The sequence below is a fragment of the Sphaerodactylus townsendi genome, linkage group LG03 (assembly GCF_021028975.2).
Source record: "Sphaerodactylus townsendi isolate TG3544 linkage group LG03, MPM_Stown_v2.3, whole genome shotgun sequence".
NCBI classification, from domain to species: domain Eukaryota; kingdom Metazoa; phylum Chordata; class Lepidosauria; order Squamata; family Sphaerodactylidae; genus Sphaerodactylus; species Sphaerodactylus townsendi.
In genome coordinates this window covers 135,154,777-135,176,283 of record NC_059427.1, presented here as the reverse complement: position 1 = coordinate 135,176,283, position 21,507 = coordinate 135,154,777, and the positions used below count along the sequence as shown (strand labels likewise).

The following is a 21,507-nucleotide window of genomic DNA, read 5'->3' as shown; positions in this document are numbered from 1 at the left end:
ATCAACTGAGTGTGCACCTCTAGTAGCTACCAACCTTGGTTAATTATGAATGCAATCCACATAGGTATCACACATGTTTCAATATAGCTTGATTTTAACTTCAGAGTAATAATTTCATAGTACACTTGATCACTGCAAACCAGGAATAGTCTCATTGCAAGTCTATCATTTTCAAACTTCTGTGGCAGCACTACTGATGAGTAGACTTCTTGTTTACTTACACAAGAAGTAAAACAACATTAAATTTACCTCCTTTTCCTGGGTCACTTTTATAGCTCCATTATGTATTAGTTGGTCACTGACATTACCAGTGGCTGTTTCTGCAAAAACATTCTGACTCTTCACAGCATGGATAAAGTTGTCAATACTTGCACCTAATAAGAAAACAAACTGGTCACTTGACTAGAGGTTGAGGGTGACGCATCCACAGGCCAACCAAACAGGGAAATAACTGAACAAAGCATAACACCGAACTAAAATAATCAATGCATGTGCATTTTACATTTGTGTGGGATGGGGGAGAAAATAAGAAGCAGGAGGATGACAAAAGTCTGCTGGGGGAGGGGGATGAAGGAGAGCAGGGGTGAGAGGGACAAGAAACTAGAGTTAGAAAGCCAGAGTGAGAGTGCGAGAGGGAGATGGAGAGGAGAGAAGAGAAGAGGAGGAGGCCACTTCTTGTATGTGTGTTAGTATCTTTGAATACAGCTCCTCGAAAATAAAAGGGGAGGAAGCTATATATTGCTGGATTCAGCAGGACCAGCTGGGTACAACCATGTATGGGTTGAAAAGGCACCCAGGATCAGAGCCTGCAGAGCAAACATCTTAGGAAAACCATAAGCAAAAAGCTGAAGGGATGAAGAATCTCAAAATGTCTGGTGCTAGCAGAGGACGAAACTGACGAGACACCTTTAACAGTTAGGGGGGAGCCTCTTTCTCCTCTGACAAAAAAGTAAGAGCCACCTTTTTTAAAGATGTCCCGAGATGTCTTATTTGTGCTGTGCATAATTGACCCTAATCTTTACGTCTTCTTTTCAACCACTCCTACTAGGAGCAGTTTTTGATCTTGTCACTATTTTGAATGGTTTTCTATTTGAATGTATTACTCCTGTGGAATGAGATTTTGCTTGTTATGGTTAACGATGGAAAGTGTTCCATTTCAACTTATAACCTGTGAGAAATGAGACCTTGTTAATTATGGTTCACTACGGAGAATGTGCATTTTTCTTTCTAATGTCTCATTCAGGAGTGGCTTTTTTACATTAATAGTGTGAAATAACAATTTTGAGTTTTTGGAACTTACAATAATATATATATATATTGCTTATGAAGGTTGTTTGACTCTTTAGCTTGGCAGTTGTTAACTTTGCATTTGCTATGCGTGCTTTGTAAGCAATTTGTCTAAAATGGTTTAATGTAATTTCCTTTGTATAATCATGCAAATCTCATACATTCATTTTATTTATATACATTACCAGAGTACATCTGCATTTCTGTCCCTGTTTTGCTGTGGGTGCCTTTTGATTTTTTGATAAACAGATAACTATTGGTACTCCCTCCCCCCTGTTTTTTTCCTTAGCTTTATATCTTAGTGGCCCTGACTGTGCAGAAAGGTGAGGATTAAAGTTTGTGATAAAATCTTAACAGCATTCTATTTTGCACTCTTACCTGTATCATTAAGGATCAGAAGCCCAGAGAATCCAGTATCAAATGTAGTTCCTGGCTCAAAATAAAGGCGAGGATGTATTTCCATATTATGTAGGTCCTTCCACAAAGTAAATGCCAAAAATTGTACAAGAACAGGAATGAGTATAATGCCAGAAAGTAGAAACCTGAAATGAAGAAATGATACAGATTAAACAGAGGAGAGAAGAGGCACCATGTGTAGGTGCTTTTCTACAATAATAAACTGAGACATAATAATAGTACTAATCCTCCATCAGTTCACAACTGCATATATTTTGGGGGACTAAATACATGTTACAAACTCTTCTCACCATATCCCAGAGTTATTTTTTCTAAAGAAGCAAAGTGGCTCCATGAGATTGCAAAGCAAGCTGTTTTTCTCATTTCAAGGTTCCCAATATATCCTTATCTTGAAACATGCACTAGAGCCATCATGGTGCAGTGATTAAGAACATCAGACTTTTATACCCTGTTTCCAGTGGTGGGATCCAAAAATTTTAGTAACAGTTTCCCATGGTGGTGGGATTCAAACAGTGGCGTAGCACCAATGGGGCTGAACGGGGCACGACGGGGGCGTGGCCAGGCATTCTGGGGGCGGGGCATTAATACTTTGTTACTGTAAAAAACTCTTAATGTAAAAAAAAAGTTCCTAATTTCCAGCTGGTATCTTTCTGTCCATAATTTAAACTCATTATAGCAAGTCCTATCGTCTACTGCCAACAGAAACAACTACTTCTCCTCTAATTGACTGCCAGTCAAATACTTAATACTTTCAAATACTTAATTTTGTTTCTAGAAATCAAAAGAAGGATACTTTCCTTAAACAAGGAACTTTACCATATTACTAAAACATGTTTTTAAAACAGCCCAACAGGGAGAATTATCCTGTTTTCTACCTTCGACAACCAGACACATAGGAAGCAACAGGACTTTATGATTTTTGGACCTAATGGAATTTCTAACGGAAAAGCAGACCCAATTAGTAACCCCCTCTCGGCACACACAAATAATTAGTAACCCACTCTCGGGAACTGGTGAGAACCTGCTGGATCCCATCTCTGCCTGTTTCCCTGAATATAAGACATCCCCTGAAAATAAGACGAAGTAGAGGTTTTGCTGAAGTGCGAAATATAAGGCATCCCCCCAAAGTAAGACGTAGCAAAGTTTTTGTTTGGAAGCATGCCCAATGAACAGAACACAGAAAAATAAGACATCCCCTGAAAATAAGACATAGCGCATCTTTGGGAGCAAAAATTAATATAAGACGCTGTCTTATTTTCGGGGAAACACGGTATGTAGAACCAGGTTCAATTTCCCACTAGTCAGTATGAAGCATTAGGTGCGATTTTGAGCCAGTCATTGTTCTCAGAACTTTCTCAGCCCACAAAGTGGAAGACAATGGCAAATCACCTCCAAATGTCCCTTGCCTTGAAAATCCTAACAGGCCACCAGCTGTGAGTTGGTGGCACTTTCCCCTCACCACATGCACTTGGAAGACTGCAGAAATTTTGAGCAGAAAAAAAAGTATGGTGAAGGGTAGCCATGTTGCTAGATCTGAATCAGGTAATACCTTAGAGACAAGATTTGCAGGATGTAAGCTTTCAAGAGTCAAATCTCCCTTCAGACAGAAAATGAAAGGGATAAAGTTCACCATCCTTTCCCACTGCATGTACGCTTTAGGTTCCCCGCTTCCAACCCATCTTTGCTATTTTCAAAATCAACTGAGTCCTCATACATGTTCTAATATAAATGATTCAGCTGGAAGTTCTGTCTTAAGTTTTGAAAAGCTAAGTCAAGAAGGAATTTATTTTTTGTTTGCCATCAAGATGGATGCCAATCTTAATTCAAGGGCTTTGGTATCAAGAGGGTCTGCCTGACACATGATGGGAGACCCAGAACTGGAAGGAATTTTCACGAATGATCTCACGTGACAGTACCTCTCCTGCTGGAATGCTCCTAAGAACAGACTGATCAAAGGAGTTGAGGATGATCCTGGAGATGAAGCCATACAAGGAAAGTCTCAGGGACTTGGGAATGTTCAGGATAGAAAAGAGGGGGACGTGTTCGCTCCCTTTATTTGAAAGACTGTTACTTAGAGGAGCAGGGAGCTGTTCCTGTTGGCAGTAGAGGATTTGCAATAATGGGTATAAATTATGAGTGAGAAGGTATTGGCTTGAGATTTGGAAAAACTTTTTTGCAGGAAGAGATGTTCAGCAGTGGAATGGTCTGGCTAAGGAACTGGTGAGCTCCCCCTCACTTATTCTCACTTCACTTTTTTCAAGCAGCAGCTGGACAAACGCTTGTTAGGGAAGCTATTTAGGCTGATTCTGCATTGAACAGGGGGTTAGACTTGATGACCTGTATGCAACTCTATGAATTAGTGTCCTCCAAAAATGTCCTGTTTTACCAGTCTTGCAAACTGAACGGTGTGGCTTCCTTTATTTAGTCAATCCGTCTCGTGTTGAGTCTTTATCTTTTCCTGGTGCCTTCAACTTTTCCCCAGTTTGGTCATTTTAGCTTCTAGGGACAGTTCAGGTTTGATTTGATCTAGAACCCACTACTTTGTCTTTTTGAGGATCCACAATATCTGTAAAACCCTCCTCCAAAATCATGTTTCAACTATCTTCCTCTCAGCTTCCTTTACTGTCCAACTTTCCTATCCATACATAAAAATGAGAAATACTATTGCATGAATTTACATGATCTTGGATACATCCTTTAAAATCTTTTCTAGTTCCTTCATGGCTTCCCTTCCCAGTCTCAATCTCCTGATTTCTTGAGTGCAGTCTCCATTTAGGTTGATGATGGAGTCACGGTATAGAAAATCCTGAACAAATTCAGTTTTTATTTATAACTGTTGTAGAATTCCCCACTAGTCATTACTTTTGTCATCTTGATGCTCAGCTGTAATCCTACTTTAGCACATTCGGCTTTAATCTTCATCAGGAGTCATTTCAGGTTTTCACTATTTTCTGTCAGTAATGTGGTATCATCTGCATATCTCAAATTATTAATGATCCTTCTGCCAATTTTCTCTCAACCTTCATGGAAATCTAATCCAACTTTCCTGATATGCTTTGCATACAGACTGAACACATAGGGATATAAAATACATCTTTGTCTGACACCTTTGCTCACTAGAAACTGTTTTGTTTCTCCAGATTCTGTCCTAACAATAGCCTGTTTTCCAGAATACAGGTTTCACATCAAAACAATCAGATGCTGCAGCACACTCATTTCTTTTCAAACCAGCCATAGCTTTCATGATCCACACAATCAAAAGTTTTGCTGTAATCTAGGAAACACAAGGTGATTTTCTTCTGAATTTCTCTTGTATGCTCCAGTAACCAACATAAATTAGCAATATGATCTTTAATGCCTTTCCCCCCTAAATCCAGTTTACATATCCAGAAAGATTCTTTCTGGATATGGTAAACATCTATGCTGTAAGATTGTGAGCATCACTTTATTTGTGTGAGAAATTAATGTGACAGTCTGCTAGTTGCTGATCTTTGATGTCTTCGTTTTCAGAATTGGAATGTAGATTGAACATTTCCAGTTTGCGGGCTATTGTTTTGTTTTTCATATTTGTTGGCATATTCTTGTAAAGATTTTGATGGATGCCATTTCTGTGGCTTGGAATGGCTCTGTTAATACCCTGTCTCTTCCTGGTGATTTGTTTGTCCCACATGCTTTGAGTGCAACTTTCACTTCAATTTTAAAAACTGTGGGTTCTGCTTCAAAAGGTTCTCCTTGGAAGCAATCTTTCATCCTTCTGTCCTGGGGTATAATTCTTCAGTGTATTGTTACTACCTTTTCTTTATTTTGTCCTGTCCAGTTAATGTGTTTCCATGTTGATTTTTCCACGTGTCTAAAAGGGTAGTCCCCTATACAAGCACCAGATCATAACTGACCCATGAGGTGACACCAAATCACAATGTTTATTAGGCAGATTTGTTTATGGGGTGGTTTGCCATTGCCTCCCCCAGTCATCTACACTTTACTCCCAGCAAGCTGGGTATTAATTTTTTAAACCTTGCAAGGATAGAAGGCCTTTCATTGTCTATTTTATGTGACACTATGCTCTCTTTTATGTAAAGGGCAACTCCACCCCCAATGCGCCCTGTCCTATCCTTCCTATAGAGCCTGTAGCCTGGTATAACAGCATCCCACTGGTTCTCCTCATTCCACCATGTCTTTGTAATGCCCACTATATCAAAGTCCTCCCTCAAAACTCTACTCCAGCTCCCCCATTTTAGGTCGAAGGCTTCTACTATTAGCATAGAGACACCTGTATACCCTGCCTCTGTCCTTAACCTGGGATTTATGTGCTTTACCCTCAAGTCTTTTGTAGACACTATCCCTTGTCACAGGCACATTGCTGACTGTCCAGACGGTGTATGTACCCCTAGCCATCCATCCGGACGGTGTCCGGACACACTTCCAGACATCTGGAGGGTGTCCGGACATCGACTGGACAAACGGCTGGTGTCCGGACACCCAGCCATTTGTCCAGTCGATGTCCAGACACCAAGCCGGCCAGCCGGTGTCCAGACACCCTGCCGTCTGTCCATCCGTCTGTACAGTGTCCAGACACCCAGCCATCCGTCCAGATGGTGTCCAGACACCCAGAAGGCCGTCTGGACAGTGTCCGGACACCTAGCCATCCATCCAGAGGTGTCCGGGCAGATGGTGCTCTCCATCCAGATGGTGTCCGGGCAGGCAGCCGTCCGGACGGACGGTGTCTGGACACCCAGCCGTCTGTCCAGATGGTGTCTTGACACCAAGCCAGCCGGCCAGCCGGTGTTCAGAAACTCAGGTGTCCGTCCGTACAGTGTCCGGACACCAGTCCATCCAGATGGTGTCCGGACACCCAGCAGGCCGTCCAGACAGCATCTGGACACCCCGTCGGTTGCCAGACAGTGTCCGGAAACCCTGCTGGCCGGCCGGTTTCTGGACACCCTTCCGGCCATCCATTGTCCATCCAAATGGTGTCCTGACACATCCATCCAGACGGTGTCCGGACACCCAGCTGTCCTGACACCCTGCCATCCGTCCGGATGGTGTCCAGACACCTGGCAATCCGTCCAGACGGTGTCCGGAAACCGGTCCGGCCGGCTGTACTGTGTCCAGACATCCAGCAGGCCGTCCGGATGGTGTTTGGACACCCAGAAGGCTGTCCAGACGGTGTCCAGACATCTAGCCATCCACAGCAGCCCTGCACCAGCATGGGTGTCCCACCCCACTGATGCAAGGAACAAATGCAGTGCTGGGATTCAGCAGGTTCACACCACTTCAGCAGAATTGGTTGTTAAAATGGTGCTTGAAAACAACCAGTTGTTAAATTATTTGAAACCCACCACCGGAACCGGTTGTTAAATTATTTGAATTCCACCACTGGACCAATGTGCCAGCAGAGGGCCAGGTACACAGGAAGGTGGTTGCCCCTCAGCCACAAAAGCCAGAGGTCCTGACTACAGTGGAGCTGTGCTGGCATCTGGAATGGATGCTGGGGGGGGCAGGGGGGCGGGAAGGCCGGAGCTTTCCTGGAGTGGAGCTGGTCAGTTGGCTTGCACTTGGAGTTGTGGCCAGTTATGCCACAGGCCTGGCCCTGGACTTATTTTTCTCTTTAGCAAGCCTTTATTGGCATAGACAACAGTACAACAATAATAAAAAACGGATTAAAAAGCATATACAATACAGGAAATAAATGTTAGGTCGAAGGAAATCTACTGGCGTTTAGTAATTTCCAGGAGAAAGTCTGCCACTATCATACAGAGAGAAGGATCAGGATTGTCCAACAAGTAGTATAATCTAATTAAATCGGGGAGATGGGGTAAATGTAAAGGAGTAAGATTCACATACTTGGAACTGATTTCCTTGAATCTGAGACAGTGTAGTAATTGGTGGGCCAGAGATTCAACTGAGCCATCGTTACATGGGCACAATCTTTTAGCCTTTTCTTGCTTATTAAATCTGCCATGTAACAAGGCAGAAGGCATAACATTAAACCTGGCAAGCATTAGGGCTCTCCTTTGAGCAGGGTTTATTAAGCAATACAGGTAGTGTGCCAAGTGACCCCGTTCAAATGGGAGAGAAAAATACAGGGGGAGCACATTTTCTTGGCTGTGATGATTAGGGTAGAGAACTCTCTATCCAATAGTTGACCTTTTAATTTTCTATAAGCTTCTGAATAGGACAAAAGGCAAAGTGAATCCACTGACAGTCCAATAGAGGCCATTTTTTCTTCAATTATGGAAAACCAGGGGTTGGAATGAGTGTCAGAGAGCAGACGGTGGACCAGGGAATTACAGTCCGAGAGGAAATGAATTCGCAGCCAGAATCTGAAAGCCCTCAGCCAAGCAGCTGATTCCAAGGAGTTTTGACCTAACTCCAGACAAAGGGCTGCATAGGGCATGCAATTTGGGAGTCCAGTTATGAAAAAAATTGGATTGAAGGAGTGGTTAATAGCTTGAATCCAAATTGGGACTCCGTAAAGCAATCTCAAGGCGACTTTGGCATTGAAAAATTTGAGGGCAGGAGGGATAAAGGAGTGGCCACTGCTGTAAAAGAAATGTAGTAATGCTGACATACTGTTAGATGTAGCTAGGAAAGCGGCCTTCCTCTGGGTTGCCCATGAAAGGTTAAAGGTGAGAATGAGAGGCCAAGGTATTTATAGCACTTAACCTGTTCAATTTGGGTGCTTTTCATTGCCCATGTGGGCTTTTTAAAGCGCCTAAAGAAGACCAATATCTTGGTTTTTTCATAATTAATTGTCAGTCTGTTGGATTCACAGTAATCCACACAGCGCTTCATTAAGCGTCTGAGGCCAACTCTGGATCGAGAGAGAAGGACAGCATCATCTCCATAGAGCAGAATTGATACATGGGATGTACCCAGTTTTGGGGCACTGCTGAGAGAGCAGAGGGGAGGTCACTTAAGAAAAGATTGAAAAGAGTGGGGGCCAGGACGCAGCCCTGTTTGACCCCTTTGGAAATTAGAATACTGTCTGTCAAAAGGCCTTCATGGGAACACTTGATCCGGCAACTGGTATTTGTGTGTAGTTGCCTAATTAAGAACAAGAGTCTGGCATCAATGTTGAGGGCAGCCAGTTTTGCCCAGAGAAGTTATCTCGGCACAGAGTCAAAGGCAGCCTTTAAATCAATAAAGGCAGCGTAGAGTTTGTTATCGGCATTGATTGAGTATTTACTGGCTAGGTGTAATAGCACCAAGGAGGAGATTTCCCCTTGCGAAAGCCTATTTGTTCAGCCCCCACTGCACCAGAGTGGGATAGCCACAGCTGAAGTTTCTTCAGTAGCAATTTAGCATAAATCTTCCCTATCACTGAGAGGAGGCTGATGGGGCAGAAGTTGGCGGGTTCTGAATGACTTCCTTTTTTATGGATGGGAAGCACAGTCGCAGAAAGCCAAGTCTTGGGTAGGATACCTGAGCTGTTTACTTGGGTAGAAAGAGTGGCCTTAGTTTTTCTAATACATCAAGGACAGTCTTTGTCTAAGAATAGACAGATTTCATAAAAAACTTACACGGTCCTCCAAAATTTGCTCTCACGCTTGAGCTGTAAGAAATGCATTCTTGCTATGGCACATACTTGTTGTCTCCAGAGCTCTGTGCCACGTACTGTAGATATTCCTGAATCAGAGAGCAATAGCAGGTTTTGTTCTGTTTCATCAGCACCATATCTTCCTTCTTCCTCCTGCTCTCTATGAAGAACTCCATAATCTAAGACAATTTTCAAAGTGTAAAATCAAAATGTGACAGCAACTTTATGCACACTGCTTTGCCGTTGCCTTTCTCTTCCATTATTGCTTTCTGCCCTCCTCAGTGCCCCTTGGCCACCATCAGCATTGCACTGCTCGTTCCCAAGTCAAACTAAACATTACATCAGCCATAAAATCACAGCAGGAATTTGGAGACATTTGCCAGTTGCAGATTTTCCATGGGAGCTCTATTTTGAAGCACCCTTCCTCCTCTCATACTGAGGTTCTGACCTGAATTGGATGCCTGTGGTCATTCTAAACAGAGTTTCCATGTGGCATTCTACTACAAGTCTCCACAGTGAATTCATTTACAAAGTAACATGCAGCTTCACCTCCACTCAGATATGAAAAACTATATAAGGAGGTTGTCTCAAACTGTTTTTTTTTCTGCATAGGGAAAATGTAGCCCGGTGCAAAATCTGAGTTTTCTCCCCCCAACCTGTATGGGTGGCTGCCCCCCAAACAACTTTTTTTCCACCAGGTCATCTCAAAGTGACCATCACCAGGGGGAAGGAAGAGGGGTGTGGGGCGATTTTCTGCCCCCCCCCCCACGTGACTAAATGACCGCAGCCCAGGGACATTTGACCCCATATGTTCCCCTGGGCAGTATGCCCCTGCTCAGCCTCATAGTTTCCCAGACACAGTTGTAACCACTTCCAAAAAGTACGTTACCTTCTTCAAGTGTTTCATTATCCTCCAGTTTCAAGAAGACATCTTCCAATGTTGTCATAGTAACCCCATAATTAACAATCCCCAGGTCGGTTTCATGGTCCATGTCACAGAACAGAGCTACAGAAAGGGAAAAAGAATGCCTAACTATGGTTTGCATTTTTTTTGTTTAAAATTAGGATTTCTAGTTCTTTGTGAGATCTTGTAAGATTCCTTGTAATTGTAACTTAAAAAGAATAACGTTTTGAGAAATAACTCATATAAATAAGTGCATGCATAGAAAAAAGCAGCTCAGTAATTTTTAAATTCTGTATTCTTGCTTATTTAAATGAATAATTACCCGGAAATTTATCCACGTTTTCCAAGGGCAGTGTATAACTCAGCTCACTTTCACGTTGTCCTGATAATTTGGCAGCAGGAATGTATTGCTTGACAAGAGATGTCATTTTCTCAGCATCACAAAACTCATTTACTTGTATCCTGTTCATATTAAAAATTCCATTGAACCAAACATTAATGGCCAGATCTTGCACTGACTGACTGATAAAGTTTTCCAAATCAGCTATTCAAGATCTAATTCAGACCCACAGGACCTCAGATTTGTGTAACTGTCCTTTACCTTCTGGAAGAGCGATAGGGCTAATTAAAGTGCTTTTACCACACGCTACCATATTTGAAGCAGCTTGGTCTTTTGGGGGGGAAAGGCAGGAAATCTGACAAGCCTGGTCAGATAGTGGTTATCCAGCCTCTGTGAGTTAGGAAGATGAGAGGTCCATCTCAGGGGCCATGACAATGAAACACCATAGCTTCCTCAACCATATGCCTGGTGGAACAGCTGTGTCTTGCATTAAATCCCATAGGCCCCAGTCTCTGCAGACAGAGTATTCCACCAGGAAGGGGCCAGGACACAAAATGTCCTGACCCTAGTTGATGCTAGCCAGATCTCTCTTGGACCAGAAACCACCAGCAGATCTTCACCCACTAATTATAAATTACCTTTGAGGGACATAGCAGGAGAGGTCCCAGAGGTACACAGGTCCCAGACAGTTTAGGGCTTTAAAGATAAGCACCAGAATCTTGAACCTGAGCTGGTACTCTACCTGGAGCCAATACAGCTTGCAAAGCAATGGTTGGATGTATACTAATCACGGAGTCCCCGTAAGGACCTGTGCTGCTGCATTTTGCACTAGCTGGAGTGTCCAGAACAGGCCTAAGGGTAGCACTGTGGAAAGACAGTTGCAGTAGTCTAACCTAGAGGTGACCATTGCATGGATCACTGTGTCTAGGTCAGTCTGGGACAGATATTTTGAATAAGATCTATCACTCTGCCAGGTCTTTTTTTGCCAAATTGGATGGAGTAAGTAGACCAGAGGCCATCTTCAGGTCCTATATTGGACCACTTCAGATGGCTCTATCATCCCTATTGGCTTTCACAAGCCAGGATGGACATGGATCTAAGAGGCACACAGTAGGATTCACAGCTCTCAGGGTTCTGTCCATTTCGTCCTGGGAGAGTCATCTGAAGTGGTCCAATATAGGACCTGAAGACAGCCTCTGGTCTACTTACTCCATCCAATTTGGCAAGAAAGACCTGGTGGAGTGACAGATCTTATTCAAAATATCAGGAGAAAATGAATTGCCATCATTTCACAAAGAAAAGTACACAATATTGCCCCAAACCAAAGTACCTTAAGTGATAGCCAATACCCCATTTTTTCTTCAGGAATAATGATGAACCAATGCATTTCAGCCTGCCATGTGAGATGAAAGCTTTTCGGTCTGAGGGGCAGAATACAAAAATCCTTCTGTAAGATATCTCATTCAGTAATACTGGTAACAAATTTCTTTGCCAAGGATGAAATAGAATACTTGAATATACATGAATTACAGCTAGCTGCTAACATAAACATTCAAACATTCAAACCCTGGAGGAAGAAGGGATAGGGAAAAGGCTCATCATCTGGTCATGGTCCACCCACCCTGTGGAGGAGAGGAAGGGAAGGAAAGGTGGGAGAAGCCCAGTTGAAGTGCTAGGAAATATGCTCAAAATCAAAATGCCTGCTCTACCCCTTACAGTCTATCTAATTCTTCTTCACTGTGTACCTATACTTACAAACTCACCAGCAAGAATATCAGCTTCATCCATGAACTGTGTAGTGAACAGAATTAAGCGACCTGCTTTGCGCTCATTCAGTAGGGCCCACACAAGTTGTCTAGAGTAAGGATCCAGTCCTGTAGTTGGCTCATCTAGTAACAAGACCTGTGTGATGAAGTGTTATTATATTTTTCAATTTAATCTTATTCAAAAATGTGTAATCAAATGTGATGCTGACTTTTTCTATGAGGATATAAACTCAAAACAAATTTGTGACTTTCAAAGGGAATGTCAGGCCCTTTCCGCACGGGCGGTAAAGAGCGCCCCAGGAACGCTAAAAAAGAGTCCCTGGGAGGGGGTTCGCATGGCCACCGCTGCTGCATCACAGGAGCACCGGCCTCGCAACCCCCGAGCAGTGCGAAGACACTGCTTCTGAACCACGCTCCCTGAGCGAGGTTTTTCGGAAGCAGCGTCTTCCAACCGCTGCCATGCAAACGGCAGCAGCTGGAAGGCGCCATTTCCTCCGCACCGTCCCTGAACACTTACCTTGTCTCCTGGCTTCCGGCTCATCACAGAGGCCAGGGGGCATGTCTGCAACTCCAGAGCCGTTGCTCCAGCCTGCGGGGGCGGGTCCCTGGCCTCTGCGATGAGCTGGAAGCCAGGAGACGAGGTAAGTATTCAGCGACGGCGCAGCCTGTGCGAAGGCTGCGCTGCTGCCTGCCGCCCTCCCAGGACGGTCCATGCGAACGGTCTCAGGGGGGTGCATCGGCATTGTTTATGCTGACGCACCCCCGCACCATTGCGGTGTGGAAAGGGCCTTAGATCTGTGTTCCTCTTCATGATTAGCCCTTTTTTAAAAAAAAACACAAATGTCAAAACTTCATTTTTCACAGAAGGCTTAAGAAAGTGTTTGGAAACCAGAATAGAAGCAGATTTACCAAGTAAAATAAAAGATCAGTGAACAAAATGTTCCACCTCTGAAAATTGTCCCAATACACCTCTTGTATTCCCTAAAAATACCATAGATGAGAATTAAATCGTAAGGAGTTCTCAAACTCATCACAGAGCAATAAGATCTATGCAACTACAGATCATTCATTAGTAAAAAAAACCAACAACCATGATAGCCCTACATTTCTTCTCTGTGGGAGATTATACATTCCCACAGAAAGTTTGCATTCTTCTGGAAAACAGGACGTTGGGGAAATTGCCATCTACTCCTTTAAATGAAAAATGGACTATGTATGTGAACTATTCAGTAGGTGTTTGTATCTGATTTACCTGTGGATCTCCTAACAAAGTAATTCCAAGAGATAATTTTCGTTTCTGGCCTCCACTTAAACAGTAAGCTCTGGAGTCTTGAATGGCATTCATATCTAACAGGGTCAGTAATTTTTGCACCTGAAAAATATACAAAAGTCAAACATATGTTGTGTAGTTTCCAGAATAATGGTTGGTTGAAAACTTCAGATCCTCTGAAGATGCCAGTCACAGATGCAGGAGAAAATGTTACTGGAACACGACCAAACAATCCGGAAAACCAACAACATCCTGGTGATTCTTGCCGTGAAGGCCTTCGACAATACATTGCAAGTTATGTTTATCCATAGTACTAATTATAGTTGAGAGATTAGCAGGGTGCTATTGTAGTTTATTTACATGGTCATTGACCAGAAAAGGATACTAATAAATAAAATATAATTCACCAAAACTTCAAAATTATAATTACTTAAAACTCCAGGAAATTTAAAACTCCATAGAAAGAATAAAGGAAGGTAAAACCTTAAACTATCTAATAAAATTAAGACTTTTGATGAGTCCGTAGTTATATTGTCAGCAGATCTATGCCTGAGCTCTGCCACATAATTGTTGTGAGCCACTCTAGAACCAGAACATGTAACACAACTCCCAGATACTTAAACTGTGTCATTTGCGCAATCCTATGGCCATTTATGCTCCAAGTCCAAATTGTAGGGCAACTAATAGAATTATGATTTTTGTTTTGGGGGTATTTAATCACTAGATGTTCTTTGGAGCAGTAATATAAAAACTTGCACAGAGGTCTTTTCAGCCCTACTGGGCTTCTGAAAAGGATGACTGAGTCACTGGCATACAACAATATGGGAATCCAACATTGCGCTAACGTGGGTGGTTGAAAATCTGAGTCATCTAAACAGCTCACCATGTCATTTATGTAAAAGATGAACAGCAAAGGGACAAGGAGACAACCTTGATAAACTCCTTTGAAAGTGTGTTGGGCTTCATGGTTGCCCCTGTCTGCTGCATCTAACCCTGAGGGAGGTTTTATCATACAGAGCACAGATGAGATGAAGAAGTCTGTGATGAATTGACTCTAGCTTATCCCAGAGTTTAGACCTTGATGAAATCAAAAGCCAACTTTAAATCGACAAAGGCAGCATAAAGTGAGGCTGGATTCTAGAAGAGTATTTTTCAATAAGGTGTTGCTGAGTCAGTCAGTGGTCTATAGTATGCAGATCTGCTTTCCTTAAAACTAGCTTGCTCAGCAACACCAGGGTAGCATTTTTTCTGCCCTATCATGTGAGGACTAATTGATTGTGCCTCTGCAGAGTGGCTATCAGAGCAGACTGACCATAGCCTCAACTTATGCCAAACAGAGGGCAGGGAGGAGGGAGAAAGGTTCTAAAAATAACTGAAGATTGGGCAGGGAGGTAGACATACATACTGAAAAGACGACAAGAAAAGGTCACAAGGCAACAGAAGAACTACAAACAACAGAGATGGGGGGAAGCAGAGCTCCTTTGTCACTTGGTGGAAGCTTAGGTGTGGCGCCTCCCCTGACCGCCCTTCCCCCTGGGGCGAGTGTGCACCTCCCTTTACCTGGGGGTTGTCCTCCCTAGACACTGTTCTAAATAACCTCGCCCACAGGGCTCCTCAGCTCCGGCGTGCCCTGACTCCCCTGCTGCACCCTTCCTGCTCACCTCCCCTCACTCTGTTACTCCACTGAGCGAGAGTTGGTCTGCCTAGCAGTCTCCCACCACTCCCCCTTTCCTGTTGTACCCTCACAGGGTGGGGGTACAGTACCGGTCCCCCAGCTTGTTCCCCTACACAGCTGGGCTGCAGGACCCTTCTATTCCCTGTCCTCCTGGGCTACAGAGCTCTCTTCCCCTTCCACACAGCTCTCTTTCCTTGCCTCCTTACAGGACTCCCTTCCTCCCTCTTCCCACAGCCAATGCCCCAGAGCTTCCTGTCCCACTCCCTTATATCCCTTTCCCCCCCTCATCTCCCTGCCCTGTCCCAGCTGCCATCCCCTCTGATCAGGCTCAGCTGAGGCTGGGCGAGCCCGGCCGGGCTCAGAGCCCCACCCCTTCAGTCCCTCGACCTGGCGCGTTCATTTCGGCGGATTGGGTGATCGCCCGGCTGAAGGATCGTTAGGTCGATGTATCGACATGGTGTCTGGTCCAGGTGCTGGTGAATCGCCGTGTTGGGGCAGCGGTGTCCCATCGGGGCGGGGAGGTGGCGGATCAGCCAGGCAGCGCGTCGTCCCCTCTCTGGCCGCGGGCGGGGCTGCAGTCTTGCGCGGCTCTGGAACAAGTCCGGGCGCCATGCTGGGGCTCGCACCCAGACATCAGGATTAATAGTTTCTTAGGGGAGGGTTCAATGGGACTGGATCTTCTTTCATGCCTCTCATAAGGTGATAGGAAGGTCTCCCAATGCTCAGAAATATGCTGTAAGTCAGTTCTGGATGAGAATATCAGACCTAAAATATTGAGACACTGTCTGTTTCTAGGCTGTCTTCTAAATAACGGCCCCAGAATCAACTGGGCCGTAATTGCGACAGGAGGCAGGGCACATGGTGAGCTCCGGAGCAATGAGCATGCGTGCCCTGGGCCGGCTGTGTGGCTGAGCCACACCCGGCCCGATCGTGTGATGCGCAGGGGTGGAGCACGCTCTCTCTATATTAGGCAGCAAATGGTTGCTCCGGCCTTCTTCGACACCTAGGGGAAACCGACCCACCCTCCCTCCCTATTTGGGCAGGGTTTCTGTGCTGCTCATTTCATCATTTGGTGGTTTGGGCAGAGGAGCGCATCTTTAAGGGGAGACCAAGCTTGCGTTCCGGTCTTCCCTGTGGTTGAGGGCCTCCATAAGAGGCTTGGTGTGGGGTGGGGCAGGCTCATGGCACATGCCGCGGAGGCCTTTGCAATCCAAGCATGACACCCCAGCAGGAAGGGGGCCATGGTGGACAGCCGCCCAGATGGGCCAGAACCTTCTGTCCTCCCCAATATGGTTTGGGGTGTGCTGACCAGCCACAAAATGGATGCACTCCTCTTGCTCGCCCAGCTTCTGCCTCAATAAAGGGCTGCGGCCCAATTTAATCCTAAGACGTGTCCTGTGGTTATTCACCAGAAGGAACCTCTGCACATCTGGGCGCAAAATTGTTAGAAATGGATGTAAAACACGTTCTTATCATCTGAATAAACGGATGGATAGATACAAATTCTTACCTCATTTTCTATATCAATGGATGGAACTCCTTTTAGTTTTGCAAACGTCTTCAAATTTTCTTTCACCGTCAAATATTCAAATTGAACATTAAATTGTGGACAAACAGCACTAATCTTCCTAATTTCCTCCATATCTTCCCTTTTGGTTATATTGTACTTAAATATGTTGGCAGAACCTGAATATATAAACAAACAAAACAAAAAGATACAAGTTTGAATTATTATGTGGTTATTTGGATAAAGCAAAGGTTTACGTCAACTGGCTTAGAACTGTTGACCCAAAAAAATTAGGTCACATCACATTCATGGCAGCATTGTCACCAGCTGATGACACCCCACTCATTCTGTTGATGGAGGGCCAGCTGGCCGCCAACCTGGATGCTCTGCAACAGTGTTTAGAGGCCATGGCCAGTTGACTGATCAAAAGTAGGTTGAAGCTAAATTCATTGAATCCCCTTTGTCTGGGTCAACGGGAGATGCCTGAGGGCTTCCAACTGTCTCAATTCGATGGAGTGGCTTTAAGTGGCTTTAAGAATTTTGCCCTCCATCAAAAGCTTTGGGTGATCTTGGAGTCCTTCTTATCAATGGGGTCCCAGGTCATGCACATTGCCAGAGTGGCGTTTTTCTGTCTTCACCAGGCCAGGTAGTTGGCCCCTTAACTCTCCCGTGCTGATCTAGCCAAAGTGATCCATGTGACAGTCACCTCCAGATTAGACTACTGTAACTTGATTTACATGGCCCTGCCCTTGAGTCTTATCGAGAAGTTAAAGCTGGTTCAACATGCAGCAGCCAGGCTCCTCACTAGAGCTTCAGCGAGACAGCACGTTGCTCCCATCTTTTATCAGCTGCACTGGTTGCCAGTCGAATTCAAGATCATGTTCAAGGTGTTAGTCTTGACTTTCAAGGCCTTACATGGTCTGGGACCCTCATATCTTAGGAACCATATATTCCCATATTACCCATGAAGGTGTCTCCATTCTTCGGATGGGAACCTTCTGCTGGTCCCTGGCTCTAAGGTTATTAGACTGACCTCGACCATGGCCAGGGGCTTTCTGGCCACTTAGCACTGACCACTATGATATTCTGGCCACTAGGGTATTCATTGCCATCTGGTTGATACAAATTACAGAATGAGATGGGAAAGAGAAGGTAAAGTTCTGGAGTGGTAGAAGGGATTGTAGATAACACTTCCTCAAATGAAATAATACCTTGTAAGTACAAAAGTAATGCAGTAGGTAGTAGGCAGGTACGGGGGAATATTAAAAAGTTATATTCACTCTGAAGCCCAAGGCAGTACAATCCATTTTAATGGCTAAGAATTCTGGTAGCAACTCACATAGCAACTACTGTTCTCATTCTTTTTTTCTTATTTCTTCTCAGTGAACTCACACTTCAGCATTTTCTTTGCTTCGTGCCTTCTTTCTTTTGAATGCTTCTGTTCCCACAAAAGGGCTTTTGGGAACTTTTTCTACTATTCTTTTGCAAATAGAATGTTTCTTCATACCCATGCAGTCTGGGAAGGAGCAGCATCCTGTACCTTTTCTCTGCATAGCCCTGTTTTATATGGAACCATTTACTACTGAAGGGAACCTTTTGTGGACTTTTAAGGAATTGTGGAATGAAGAGCATACAAAATTACTACATTCTCTCAAAATGCTGCACTTCCCAATCTGGGGCTGCATCAGTGGATTCCTATTCATCTAGCCCTGAACCTCAGCATTCTAGTGGAATAGTGCAATTGCCAAACCAGTGAAGTATGTACAGGACAAGATGAGCAGCAAGCTATTCAACTTGCATTAAAATTGAGCAGTAACACACACAAAAGGAGGGTGTTTTTACTAGATGCATATTTCTTTCATTATTAATTAAAATAATTAAGAAAATGGGGTGTTCCATAATTATCATGAAAATGAAAGAAAATTCCCCAACTAAACAGCCTATTAAAAACATGATTTACGTTCATTTTGTTCTGGTTTCTCTCATTGCTGCAGCCTCTGCCACCTATTGGTTTCACCTTTGCAAGGCAGTTGGCATTCTTCTAAAAAGAGCATAGAGACCATAGTGTTTCTTTTACAGAGGAAGCGAGAGAGGTTCCAGGTTTTCTTGATTGACTGCAAACTATAGTCACTAGGATTACATACTTGTGTAGATGTTCTAATGTGTGAGGATTTGGAGTGGGATTTTGCTTTCCTCTTCTTCCAATGCTTTTCCTGCTATGCCAAAGATTGCCTTACAGTTTTTACTTTCCTTCTTAGCTGCTTCACTCCAATCCTTACCCTCCATTCAATCTAATCTACCTTAAGGTTCTCCTGCTTCTGACTGACTGCCCAACATGTCTTCTCACCCTCCTTGTGTCATCCAATACCCTCGCCTTCTCAATCTGCTTCTTCTTGTGCTACTGTTCTTCAAGTTCAGTGCTGTTAGTGTCTGGGATCTTTCTTATCAGTTCTTCCACAAATTCTAATGTTAAGCATTGCCTGAAAAGTGGGCAGCATGAGTGTCCTAGGGGATTGTGAACAATCTCTCAGAGTTTTGTCGAATTTAGATATAAGGCAATGAAGGTATAGACCCGGGAACTTTACACACATACTCACAGATACAAGAAAGGGGGAAAAGATCTACTAGAACAAATTAATTATTTAATTAGATTTAATGCATGCCTTTCCCCTTCCAGACTCGGGGAGGGGGGGGGGGCTTACATCAAAAACCAAATAAAAAATAAATGTACAACTATTTAAAACAATCAATATTAGTATTGTTATTAAAACATCGTATAAGTTCCACATTTCCAATCGTTTTAATGGGCACGATACATCTACCATTGGGTGTATTACATCCCCAATAGTGGGAGGAGACAGAAAGTTAAAGGGAAGGGGAAGGCAAGGAGGGGGGAAAGGAGAGGGAAGGAGAAAAGGGGAAGAGAAAGGTGGAGGCCAGCTGGTACCACAGCTGCCTCAACTATACGCAGGATCTCATGCATCTCTGCCTTATAGGCCCTGCAGATTTGCATGAGATCCTGCAGGGCCTTGGTCTCACTAGACAGAGCATTCTACCAGGTTGGAGCCAGTGCTGAAAAAGCCCGGGCCCTGGTTGAGGCAAGCTTCTCTTCTCTGGGCCAGGGACTACCAGTATGTTATCATTATTTGACCTTAAGGCTCTCTGGTAAACAAACCAGGAGAGATGGCCCCTAAGATAGGCAGGCCCCAGACCTTTAAGGGATTTGTACATAAATATAAGAACCTTGAACCTGATCCAGTGCTTCACCTGGAACCAGTGCAGCTTGTGGCGAACTGGTTGGATGTGTGCCCACCTCTTGTGGGACTGTGGGACTGAGCACACTAACTTGTGATGGGCAAAGGTCCTCTGGCCAATTGCTACCCTCTATTCCTGACCTTGGAGAATTGACCACAACCATTGCAGGACTGTCTCTTGAATCCCCACAGAATGTTATAATTGACTAGGTCAAACACTGCTGATAAATCCAGTGCTGACCTGCCTCAGTTCAGGTGTCTCTGGAGGTTATCCATCAGGGTGGTCAGAGCCATCTCCATCTCCAACCATTGCAGGACTGTCCCTTGAATTCCCACGTCGGTGAGGCATTTAGCCAGAATGTTATAATTGACTAGGTCAAACACTGCTGATAAATCCAATAGAATCAGCAGCACTGACCTGCCTGAGCCATCTCCACCCTATGACCAGTTATGGAAGCCAGACTAGAAGGGATCTACGGCTGAGGTGTCATCCTGGAATAAACATGTGAGCTGAGTGACCACCTCTGAATTCTCTTGACTTGAAAAGCCACATTGAGTCTCCATAAGTGAGCTGCTACTTGATGGCATTTTTCACCACAATACTTTTCCGCATGTATGGGGAGTTCACTAAGTATTCAGAAAACCATTGATTGGCACTCTTCCATCACTTTTGGTATTAGAGCAATAGGGGGAGGAAATATTGGGAAATCCTCCCCCAAAGAAATCTCACCTTTCTGACTAGTTCAAGTTTTTAAGATCTTGAGTAGACTCCCTCCTCATTTTTCCTTTTCTTAAATGTGAACTAATTTTCAACATTCCATGCCTCCTGAAGCAAAAAAGAGGCATGACATTTTCAATTATCAAGAAGGGGTCCTTTTTTTTAATTTACAAAAGCATAATGTCATGAATGACAGGAATGTAAAAACCCCTGAGAATCCTCCTTTATGCCCTGAAAAGTGGAAGACCATTCTCAGCATAATTATTTCAAAGGACGTTTTACTAATATTGAGTCTCACATCTCAGTAAACCTGATTAGGACTCAGCAGATTACCTACTTCATCTTGAAGTTTTGATTCTTACCAGCAGATGGACTGGAAAGCCCACTGAGAATATTTAGCAATGTTGTTTTTCCAGCGCCACTATGACCAAGAATAGCAGTGATCTGGCCTTCATAAATATTGAAAGACAAGCCTAGGAAACAAACAACAACAACAACAAACCGGTGAAAGCACTTAAAGTGACAGTGTAAACATGGTCTCACTTTTCTTTTTCTCTAATGCACCTCAGCAACCACTGACCCCATCAGCAAGAATTAAGCAAGTATAAATCTGTTGAAGATGATTAATCAGAAACACCTTTGGCCAGAATGGATTAGACTCCTGGCTGACTTGAGATGTTCTATGTTAGGCAATGCTTCCCCAATGACTTTTTGACAAAATGTCTTCATTATTCTGATTCAAAAGTGTGCTTTAGATTTTTAATTGATATATTTGGGAAAGATATGTCCTATTATTCTATATACAGGAGTCTGTCGATTGCTGGCATAT

General features: G+C 43.9%; 1 protein-coding gene across 3 annotated transcripts in view; it reads right to left on the bottom strand.

Annotated features, from left to right (window-relative positions):
• LOC125428986 (ABC-type organic anion transporter ABCA8-like) overlaps positions 1–21,507 on the bottom strand; it is a 106,110-nt gene that overhangs the window by 44,108 nt on the left and 40,495 nt on the right. For all 3 annotated transcript variants that reach the window (XM_048489683.1, XM_048489685.1, XM_048489684.1), the window contains 10 exons: positions 21,041–21,151; positions 16,710–16,885; positions 13,507–13,626; positions 12,252–12,390; positions 11,819–11,909; positions 10,471–10,610; positions 10,134–10,250; positions 9,228–9,423; positions 1,666–1,829; positions 250–374 (listed from right to left, as the gene is read on the bottom strand). In XM_048489683.1, coding sequence (XP_048345640.1) covers positions 250–374; positions 1,666–1,829; positions 9,228–9,423; positions 10,134–10,250; positions 10,471–10,610; positions 11,819–11,909; positions 12,252–12,390; positions 13,507–13,626; positions 16,710–16,885; positions 21,041–21,151 — 1,379 coding nt within the window. The remainder of the gene's footprint in view (positions 1–249; positions 375–1,665; positions 1,830–9,227; positions 9,424–10,133; positions 10,251–10,470; positions 10,611–11,818; positions 11,910–12,251; positions 12,391–13,506; positions 13,627–16,709; positions 16,886–21,040; positions 21,152–21,507) is intronic.